The following is an 11,746-nucleotide window of genomic DNA, read 5'->3' as shown; positions in this document are numbered from 1 at the left end:
TGCAAAGTGTTTTCCCAGGTGGGTCCAGTGGGGATGGCTGGTTGAACCCAGAGGCTCCATCCTCCTTTGCTTCTTTAGCTGGCAGTTGTATTTCCTTTTTGTCCCTGGCACTGGGTTCGGGGTCAGGTCTGAAGTAAAACTCAGTGGTAAGGTTACCTATAGGAAAGGGAGCAAACCTAGAGAGAACAAACTTGTGAGTTACAAATAGAGGGTTTTGGGGGTGTTGCTTTCCGGTTTACTGGGGGAGAGGGTGGCAGAAAGTAGCCCAGATAAAATTATCTGGATACCCTAGGCATTTTTTCCTACCCAGGGGTCAGATGGCACAATCTGGGGACTGAGGAGCTCACCCTGAGGGCCATGACGGCTCACCCCAAGCTGAGGGCCGAAGACAGCCTGCCCCAGGCAGAGGGCTGTGATGGCTCGCCCCGAGCTGAGGGCCAAAGACAGCCCGTCCCGAGCAGGGCAGCACACCCAATGGGCTGGCTGGTACAGTCCACCTCTAATTGCCCCCACCCCAATCTGTTCCCCTCATCTGACTGAGAACTGTGTGGCCAGGGACAGCATCTCCAATTCTAGCACCACCACTCCCCCCCCCCATAATTTAAATAGGTGTCACTGCCCTCCCCCTTTAGAAATGGCAAAGGGAACCTGAGAATTGTGAACAGGCTCCCCCCAGGTCTAAACAGCTTTTGCAGAAGTATTCAACAGATCAAAATATGTGGAGCATTTAGGATCTTGGTCCTCTTGGACATGCTGCCACTGTTAAGTGTCATCAAGTAGACAACTCACAGTGACCGTCAACAACCCATTATATATAGGTGATCATCTCTGGTTTTCCAAGGAAACCCAAACTTGTAGGCAGCGGGGCACACGTCCCCCCCACGGGCGGTGGGGAGCTCACCCTATCTTCCGGGTGGGCAGATGGTGGGCGCGCACCACCTCACAGCGCGGGTGACTGGCGGGAGCTCACCATCTCCAGTGTGTCATCTCTCACGCGGGTGACTGGTGGGCGGGCAGCCAGTGGGCGCCATTCCCCAGCACGGGGCAGATGGCGGGCGCTCATCATCTCTCCGCAGGCGGGCTTCATCTCTCGGAGGGCGCACATCATCTTGTGCACAGGCAGCCGGCGGTTGCGTGCTAGCCCTCAGCGTGGGTGTCCGGCGGGCTCAAGCCATCTCGCGCGCGGGCGGCTGCTGGGCGCGTACCATCTTCCGCATGGGCAGCTGGCAGGTGCGCCTCATCTTGTACATGGGAGGCCTGTGGCCACCCACTTCCCCTGCTGCCACCATCTTGGCTCCAAGAATTCTCCCCAAAACCAGTCCACTTTGCTGCAGTGTGGTGGCTCTACTGCACCAGTCCTGGGGAGGCCCGGTGCCCACTCTCCATCCTGGGCGAGGGATTCCATAGGTTCTGGCTGTGGGAGCTTCATGGAGCTGCGGCTGTGGTGCGGCGCAGTGCGGGAGGGGGTTGGGAGCTGCGGCACTCACCCATTCTTCCTTGGGAATACTTAAATTCCTGTTGTTGAGCCTCAATCCTCATTGAAGACCAGCCATCAACTGTTTAACTGTTCAATTATCAATAAACAGAAGTCTGTAGAGGGCCATAGGGGCCCTGTTCCAAGTGGTCTGCTGCTCCCGCAGCTCACCACATTGTCTCTGCCTCCGCCGCCATCTTGGATCTCCTTATCTTTCTTATAAAGGATATTACTGTCTTGACTTGTCTGCTCCAGGCAGATGGCTCCTTACTTTGGGATCTCCTCATCCTGAAGCCTAGTTCAGTCAGAATCTTTCTCCTGTGGCAACTGTCAAGCTGGGCTGCTGGCTGCTCCTGCCGACTGGTTCTCCCACCACTCATCTCCAAGATCGTCTGCCATCTCTGTAGCGGTGCGCAGTGGGTGGATGTCAGAAGAAGGAGGCGGCAGGCTAGACGCAAGGTGCTTCTGTGCACAGCTGCAGGCACCAGCACACGTGTATCCATAATTTGTTTTGATTCACACACAGTCAAATTACATACCTTTGAGCATAATGGGAAGACTAAGATGTACAAGGGGAAAATTTTCTGTGTTCATGATAGAAACCTTAAAAATTATTCTTTGAAAGATCAGGAAGAGCAAGGACGATTTGAATAGCACAAGTAATAAACTTGGCCTACTAGATACATGCAAATAAACAGAGTACACATTTCTTTGCACAATCGCTGGAATGCTTAGTAACTTTTCACTCATCACACAACTGTATCAACTGCAAAGTCTGAGAGTGCTGATTAACAATTCTTTAGGCTCTGCCAAACAATGTCCAATGAAAGGGCAGAATATTTGAATCAGGTCTTACACACAGAACAGCCAGCAACAAAAGAAAAGCCGTGGGTCTCTTGTGTGGCTTTTGGTGGAGGATCCCCTCCCCCCCAGTGCTGGAGTTGCTCCTGGGAGTGCCCAGGCACCTCCACCTTGTCAGCGTTCTTCTATTTCTGGCTAAGGAGCTCAGACGTCTTAAGGCACCTAGGGAAACACGGCCTCCTAATCCAGGAGAGTAAGAAGACTTAAACTGTGTGGAGTGGAATTGTGAGGAAGAGAAACCACTGGTGTTGGGTTTAAGTGTGAGGGAGACACATCGGACCATGCAGTCTCCCCCTTCAAATCCTCCTCGTGGACCTGATTTGACTGAGGTGAGGTGAGTGGGCTCCTGGGGTATTCTTCAGGGCTTTGGATTCCTCCTTGCCTTAAAGGGAGACACTTTCCCTGGATAGAGCTGTGCCTTTCCACAGAGAAGGCCACTGTCAACTCTAAACACGGACCCTGTCTGTGTTTTAAAAAGATTTCCATCTTCTTCTAACTCAGTAAAAGTCTCCAAAGAAATAACTTCTGGTTTCTAGCCTAAAGGATAGAAATGGATGTGATATCAAAGCATCAAACTTAATGGTTTGGTTTTTTTTTTGCAGGAAATAAATGCTATTTGATTTGGTGACTGGCCAGAGGAAAGGCCCTTTGTCATTTCCTCAGTTCATCCAAGGAGGGTCTTTCTTTGTGTCTGCTTTGGAAACTTCACATCTAGACTCACCTTTCTTCCATTTCTGATGTTCATTTAGTGAATAGCTAGCTACCTGGATTTTTATTTTTTTAAAAAATGATGTCAAGTATGGATAAAGCTACAGCCCATTCTGATCGGTCGGTTCCTGGCCAGTGCACATCATGCGCAGCCACGGCTTCTGTCAGCAGGTATCTGTGTTGCTATAACGCTAAACAGAGTTCACTGAAGTTTCCACATTAAGATGGATTGGCTATCTACTTCTGACAGCTAACTAAATCCCTGGTTCTGAGCTTGAGCTCTCCATGAATTAGGCATTGACTAAGAATAAAGGTAATACTAAGAATAAGAAATATTACTACATTCGCTATGAGTCGCCTACGACTCAATGACACTTAACAACAACAGCAGCGTTGAGAGAGATCAGTTGGCCTATTGGACAGAAAGTGATGCTACCAAGCCAAATGTGGGTGACTTTAATCCATGGCCCTCAGGCTACTCCACCCAGTTTAAGTCTTCTTACTCTCCTGCATTAGGAGCCATTTAATTGTTTTTGGTCAAACATTCTTCTAAGCGATATAGCACTTGTCTATCTACTTGCCATACAGAGGTAGCTCTTAGTTGCTGTGAAGCTGAACACTGTGACACTGATGTGTCAAATGTGATGATGATTATCCATGGTGGACAGTGTTTGGTGGAACTTCCTGATTAAAACAAGCTTGGAAGCAGGAGTGGCATCCACTTCCAAAATAGCTTGCCTCCGGAAATCCAATGAACCTGAAGAAATGGTGAAAATTATACAAGTGTTCAGGTCTTTTGTTCATAGGGTCACTATGAGTTGCCTATAACTCGATGGCACTTAACAACAACAACAACTACTAATAACTACACTAAAAATAACATATTAACAATAATAATGTAACATATACTACTGTTGTGTACTCTTGAGTCAGAACGGACCCCTGGAGCTGACCCCTCCAGTGGGTTTTCAGAGGCAGTTAATCACACAGGAGATTGCCCATCCTTCTCCTGTAGAGAAGCTAGTGGCCTTGAACTGTGTGCCTTCAGGATTGCAGCATAGCTTCTTGTCACCTAGCCACTAAAACTCCTCAACAAATACAACTGCTGATAACTAAACTTGAGAGAAGGATGGATAATCTCCTCTCATGCAATTAACTGCCTCTGAAAACATGCCGGAAGGTCAAGTATGGGTTGATTTCGACTTGACAGTACACAACAACAACAAACTAAGTAAAACCATAGAAGAACAAGGTGTCTCACCTTCGTGATGTAGATGTGCTTGCTACCTGACAAGATGATGCTGATAGGATACCAGCAGGAGAAGCAGTTAGTCATTCTCAAAAAAGACTGACTCAGCCTTTGTACAAAGATGGTGCTGAAAGCAAAGAAGGGAGCCCCTGCTCCTCACAAAACTGAAGCCAAAGCAAAGGCATTAAAGGCCAAGAAGGCAGTCCTGAAGGGTATCCACAGCCAAAAAAAAAAAAAAAAGATCCACATGTCACCCACCTTCCAGCAGCCTAAGATGCTGAAACTCTGAAGGCAGCCCAAATACCCCCAGAAGAGCTTGACCACTATGCCATCATCAAATTTCCCCTGACCACTGAGTCAGCCATGAAGAAGATAGAAGATAACAACACACTTGTGTTCATTGTGGATGTCAAGGCCAACAAGCACCAAATTAAACAAGCTGTAAAGAAGCTCTATGACATTGATGTGGCTAAGGTTAACACTTTGATTAGGCCTGATGGAGAGAAGAAGGCCTAGGTTCGACTTGCTCCTGACTATGATGCTTTGGATGTTGCCAACAAAATTGGGATCATCTAAACTGAGTCCAGCTGGCTGATTCCAAATATAAATTTTTTTCACACACACACATACACACACACTAAATAAAAAAAAAGTGACTAAAAAATCTAAGGCTAAGACCCTCTACAAAATGAATTGACAGTGCCTGTAACAATGACCATGAACATGTTGGGATCCTGAGGATGGTGCAGCACAGGGTTAGGTTTCTATCTGTAGTACACAGAATGGCTCCGAGTCTTAGTTAACTTGATGGCACATTAACAACAACAATCACACAAGGCCTTTCTCCAGCTTGATCTTAATAGGGTTTTTTTTTTAGGATTCTTTCCCTGCTCTGAGAATGACTTTATTTCACTTTCCTAAGAAATGCTGGTGGTGTAGAACGTTATGTCCTGGGCTGTACTTTCCCCCCAGAAAGACTTCTAGGCCCAGACCTGGAGAGAGTGTTGCTGTGAGTGAGAATTGGGCAGTGTTTCTCTTTCTTACTGACATATTGGAACTTTCTCTGCTGGTTTGTAGATGACTTCACCATATAGTAGAGAACCATGTATAATACTGGTGGCAGGCCACACCTGAAAAGCAGGGCAATGGCCTTCAACAGACTTAGAATGACCAGAGGAGGCTGAGAGATTTGACAGAAATAGAGATTTACTGAACACTGAACAAGAGCTCGAGAATGGGGACATACGGGGATATACTATGCTGGATTCTGTCCCTGCTAGGATAGACTTTTTAAGAGGGCAGACTCTTTAAGGTTTCTTTGGCAGGAGAAGCATGCATAAACATTGTAACTGTGTGGAGGAATTAAGGAAGTTGAGAGTGTAGAAAAAGGATAAGATGCAGGTGGGCACAGAAGAGGTGGGTTCCATTAGCAAGATTTAGTTTGGGACGTCGCGCATGCGTGGTCTTCAGGTTTGTAGCGTTTGATCCCTGGCTAGAATTCTGCTTTCCTTTCACTTCTCAAGGGTCATCCATCTGTCACCTAATTCCTGATCGTGCATATCCGGGGAGCCAGTTTGGGCCCGTATCTCTGAAAAATCCCGAAGGAGGAATTTGTTTGTAAAGCCATTCATCTGCAGGTATGTATGTTCTATGCTCTAGGACGTTAGTTGTATTTTTCTGTTCACCCGTTGTTCACCAGTATGTTGTTATATACCATTCAGTCAGAACCAACTTATTGCTGACCCTCTAGAAGGTTTTCTGAGGCAATTAATTGCAAATGAAGGGATTGCCCATCTTTGTGCCAGGGAACAGCTGGTGGGTGGGAGGAACTAGGTGCCTTTGGGTTGGAAGCACAACTTCTTTAACCATTAACAAGGAGGGCTGCTTTTGGTTTTTGTAGGGTTAATTTTTGCCTACCTGATGGATTTCCGTTGCTTTGGCTTGGGATATTGTACAAGAAGGAAAAATAGGGGAATAGCTTTAGAAGAAACCAGAGAAATGGAGGAGAGAAGAGATTTTCAGTGTATAAGAGTCCTTCTTATTTAGACACTGTCTAGTATCTTCCTTACATGGAAACATTTTAGAAAATAGGACATATTTGTTGTACCGAAGGAATCAAGAGATGCAGGCCTCAGGATTACATGTGAGATCCTTTATGAACTGAGCAGTGGCGGGGGCGGGGGTGGTGGTGGTTCCAGCAGGATCCCCCCTTCTGGCAACAGTCAGGAAGCTTTTATACTCTTGCTTGCTCTAGGTGCTGGGCTACTTGCTACAGTAGTCTACTGTTGAAACACTTCGAAGTCCCAGAGATATAGGGATAGCATTTTGCTCTTAAAACACTTCAAAGGAACAGAGACACATGGACAGCATTTTGCTGTTGAAACATATTAAGGGCACAGTGATACATGGAGTGCAAAACATCTAAACAATAGCAGTTACTGTCCGGGGAAGCAGTTCAAAACAAAGCTTTAAGACTGGGGACAATTCCCCATGCAGGGGTTTAGTTACTGAAATGGAGTGCTATAAACAATGGAGTCTGTTTGGCTTCTTAATACTGATTTTTTTCTTTGTGAATGTTGTAACAGAGCTCTGGAACTCTGGTGGTGTAGTCTATAGGGACCTGTGCTCCTCATCAATGGCATCAGTGACTCTAGGGGAGAAATACGGGCAGTCTCCTCCTGTGCAATTCACAACCTCAGAAAACCCACTGCAGAGTCACTTCCTACTCAAGGATGAGAGAGAGAGAAAGAGAGAGAGAAGTTTGGTGTGCATGTTTGATTTTATTTACTTGCTGACTTTATTACAGAAATGACACCAGATTAAGCATTGTTGTTATGTGCTGTTGAGTCGAGACGACTGACTGAGCATTCCTATGAACAGACCTGAGCCCTGCTCTATCCTGTGCCTTCCTCATCATCTCTGTCACACTTGAGCCCATTGCTACAGTCACTGTGACAATCTTGTTGAGAATCCTCCTCCCTTTCTCTGACCCTGCACCTTTCCAAGCATAACGTCCCTTTCTAATGAACAGCCCCTCCTAACAATATGCCTACAGTCGGTGAGATAAAGCTTCACCATCCTTACCTCTAAGGAGCACTCCGGCTGAATTTCTCCAAGACCTATCTGCTTGTTCGTTTGGCTGTCTGTGGGATATTCAACACTCTTCTCCATCCCCACAACTCAAAGGCCTCAATTCTTTTGTCATCCTTACTCATTGTTGAGTTCTCAGATACATAGCAAGTGATTGGGGGGAAAAACACCATGGCTTGAATCAGGTGCACTTAAGTTTTCAAACTGACATCATTGCTTCTCAGTAATTTGGAGAGGTCCTTGACAACAGACTTCTCAGTGAAATATGGCTTTTGATTTCCTGACTGCTGGTGCTAAAGATGTTGGTTGTGGAATCACAGTATCAAAAACAATTGGTCAACACCAAAGTGTTTCAAGAAATGGGATATACTCAAGAGCCAGTGGTACTGAAGGAACAAGTTAAAGCTGCACTGAAGGCATTGGCAAAAAAAAAAAAAAAGGCCTGGAAATTGATGGAATGCCAATTGATATGTTTCAGCTAACAGATGTAACCCCAGATGTGCTTACCAATCTGTGCCAATAAATTTGCAAGACCTGGCCAACTAACTGGAAGAGATCCATATTTGTTCCTGTTTCCAAGAAAAGTGACCCAACAGAATGTGGAAATTATTGAACAAATCACTTGCAAGCAAAATATTGCTGAGGATCCTACAAAAGTACCTAAAACAGTACATTGACAGAAACTGCCAGAAGTTCAAGCTGGACTTAGAAGAGTCCATGACACCAGGATATCATTGCTAATGTCAGATGGATCCTCACTGAAAGCAGAGAACCAGAAGAAAGTCCATTTGCGTTTTATTGTCTCTGCAAAGACATTTAACTGTGTAAATTATAACAAACCATAATAACATTAAGAAGAGTATTGAATGTACCATGGACTGCCAAGAAAACAAATAGATTCATCCTAGAGAGGGTTAAACCAGGCTGCTCCTTGGAGGCAAGGATTCTGGGGCTTCGCCTGACATACTTTGGACATGTTAGAAGGAGAGACAGGTCTTTGGAGAGGGACATCATGCTGGGCAGAGTGGAGGGACAGCGCAGGAGGGGAAGACCCTCTATGAGGTGGATTGATTCAGTGACTGGGGTAATCAGAATGGGTGTGTCAGCGGCAATGCGATTGGGACAGAATAGAGCAGGGTTTAGGGCTATTGTGCATAGGGTCGCTATGAGTCGCAAACGACTCGACGGCACATAACAACAACAACAACAACATTGATTCAGATCCAATTGAAGTTCTATGTCCTATAGTTTTTGGTAGGAAAAAAATGGATAGATCTTAAACTTTTAGTGTATACTCAAGTGTTCGTATTTATGCTTTTGATAAAATGTATTTAAGCATTAATACTTATTAATAACCTATGTCTGGTAATGCCTTATTTATAGGAAGAATAAAGTCATTACCAAGTTCTCTGCTCTTTAATGTCCCAAAACTCAAATCACGTTATGTAAGTGCTCAAATTAGTGCTTTCCTTTTATATACATGTGAAGCAAAATTCTCTCCATTGCAGTTTGTAGCATATTATTTCTGTGTATGTGATGAAAAGGCTGAATATCAGTGTTAACTGTTAATTTCTTATATGAAACCATGAAATCGTGCCTGTAAAGCCCAGTTAGACATTTGTAACAAAGTCTCGAAAAATCTAGAGAAAGAAAATATAAAAAGAAAGAAAACAAAAATCAGGGTACCTACTAGGCTGATAGGGTGCTCTGGTTGCTTAGTAGTAAGAAACTGCACTGTAATCTCAAAGGCACACAGTTTGAATCCTCCAGCTGCTCCGTGAATGAAGAATGGTCAATCCTCCACCATGCGATTCACAGCCCTTGGAAACAGGATAGACGGTCAGCTAAGTGTTGGGTTCTGATTTGATGGCACACGATAACAACTAAGCTAACAGGCAACATCATGATAGAGTGAGCGTACTGCTCTGTAATTTCCTTTCCTTCACACAGCAATATATCCTGGGGATATTCTCCTATGTTGTTCTTTTTGTGGCTGAATAATATCACATTGCTTTAATGTGTCATGACGTAGTCAGTCAGTCTTGTCCTAATAAATATTTAAGATACTTTTTCTTATGGGTAAGAGAGTAATTTAAAGAGATTTCTTGGTTTTAGTCTTAGGTCCATGATCCATTTTGAGTTAGTTTTTATGTATTGAGTGAGGTGAGGGAGAAAGCAGTTTAAAAGCCTATATATGATTGGGTATTATGGTTATGACAAGAGTCCAGAATGAAGGTTGCATAGTGGAGTGTACTCTGGGGGAGGAGGGGCGATGGTATACTGATGAAAGAATTTTTCTTTTACTTTTCAAGAGAGGAGTGAACTGGGGAGGGGGACGGATGGGCAGGGAGAAAAGTGCAACAATGAATGAATGGAAACCCAAAATCTCTGTAAACGTTCATTAAAATTAATAACAAAATAAAATAATAAAAAAGATATTTCTGAGAATGAAGTTTAAGAAGGTTCTTCATTTTTTCTTTTCTTGATTATGGCAAACGTTTGCAGACTACTCCATTTTACCTCATAACTAACTCTGTAAACGGAGTTATCATTCTTCTTATCACGCAGACATGAAAATGAGGTTGATAAGTCAGATACACTTTCATGATGATAGTGATTTCTGGATGTCTTTCCTTTCTGTGTGACATAAAATCCATATTTTGTGTATGGCGGCAAAACCAAAATTACTTAAAGAACCGTGCTGTCCCAGTAGTTAATGTGCTTAGATATTAACCAGGAGGGTGATTGTTCAAACTTAGCAGCTGCTCTCAGCTGTGAAAAGATTGGCCACTCTGCTTCTGTTAAAGATTTCCATTCTTGGATACCCTATGGGGCAATTCTACTCTGTCCTATAAAGTTCTGTGAGTCAAAATGAATTTGATGGCTTTGAGTTTGGTAGCACAAGGATGAAGCATCCAATTACTAACTGAAAAATAGATGGTTCAAACCCACCCAGTCTTGTCTATGGGAGAAAAAGCTGACAATCTATTTCCATCAAGATTATAACATAGACAACCCTATGGCTTAGTTGTATTTTGTCATATGTCATTGTTATGTGCTGTTGCATTAAAACCCATGACTCATAGCTGTCTTCACTGTGGGTTCCAGAGGCTTTAAATCACATGGAAGGAGACTGTCCATCTTTCTCCTGTAGAGCAGCTGGTGAATTTGAACTACTTGTCTTTGGGTTGACAATGCAACTCCTCATCCCCTTGGCCACCAGAGCCCCTCTGTCAAATGGGGGCCCTTAGAATATACTCTCTGGCAACAAACAAGAATGTTATTTAGTTTAAAGAAACCTCAGGAGATATATTTGGTTTCATGTTTAAAGATTGTTTCATGAGAATAATTTTGGGAATTTATGCAGTCTCCATGGCTCGAGAATGTCTGCATTCCATATTGTTGTGTTAAACCTCTAGGGACCCTGTGAACAATGCATAGAAACTTTGCTCTGCCCTGCAGCATCCTCCAAGCTCTACCATGCTCAGATCCATTGTTGGAGTCACTGTTCAATCCATTTCATTAAGATCTTCCTTTCTTTCTCTGACACTCTATTTTTCCAAGGATGATGTCTTTTTCCAGAGATTGGCCTCTCTTGAAAACATACTCAAAGTTATTGTTGCTGTTGTTGTTATGTCCTGTTGACTATGACTCACAGAGACCCTACACACAGAAGCTCTGAACCCTGCTCTATCATAAGCCAATCTCACTGTCTCTGACACACTTATCCTCATTGCCCCAGTAATTGTGTCAATCTACTTCATCTCGGGTCTTCTCCTCTTGTCCTGTTCCTTAACCCTTCCATACTGCTTGGACAATTTTTGAGACACTTTGTTATAACTCTTCTTATTGTACACTTGCTGTTGTGTACCATAGAGTTGAAGCCGACCCATAGTTAACCATGGGGTGGGTTTTCAGAGGGAGTTAATTGCAAGAGAAGAGATTGTCTGTCCTTTTCCCATGAAGCAGCTGGTGGTCTCGAACCCCGTGCCTTTGGGATTGCAGCACAGCTTCTTGACACTAGACCACAAGAGCTCCTCCCTTCCTTAACCTTTCCAAGCATGGTAATCTTCTCTGAAGTCTGATCCCTCTTGGCTACATATCCAAAATGTGTGAGACAGAGATTCAAAATCCTTGCCTGCAAGGAGCAGCTTGATTTTACCCTCTCCAGGACAAACCTGTTAGATCTCTTAGCAATCCATGATATATGTTCAATACTCTTCTCCAGCACCACAACTCAAAGGTATCAATTCTTTTCTCATCCTCAGCCATTGTCAAGCTCTCTGCTGCAAAGCAAGTAATTGTGAAGACTCTGGTCTGAATCAGGCACACCTTAGTCTCTAGACTGACATGCTAGCTCTTTA

At 44.1% G+C, this 11,746-nt stretch overlaps 1 protein-coding gene across 1 annotated transcript in view; it reads left to right on the top strand.

Annotated features, from left to right (window-relative positions):
- The first annotated feature begins 2,616 nt into the window (after positions 1–2,616).
- Positions 2,617–11,746, top strand: part of PPEF2 (protein phosphatase, EF-hand calcium binding domain 2) — an 85,303-nt gene continuing 76,173 nt past the window's right edge. Inside the window, exon 1 of the mRNA XM_006898478.1 lies at positions 2,617–2,669. Coding sequence (XP_006898540.1) covers positions 2,617–2,669 — 53 coding nt within the window. The remainder of the gene's footprint in view (positions 2,670–11,746) is intronic.

Source organism: Elephantulus edwardii, unplaced genomic scaffold, assembly GCF_000299155.1.
Source record: "Elephantulus edwardii isolate Elephantulus edwardi_28Jun2011 unplaced genomic scaffold, EleEdw1.0 scaffold00230, whole genome shotgun sequence".
NCBI classification, from domain to species: Eukaryota; Metazoa; Chordata; class Mammalia; order Macroscelidea; family Macroscelididae; genus Elephantulus; species Elephantulus edwardii.
This window is presented reverse-complemented; position numbering and strand designations above follow the sequence as displayed.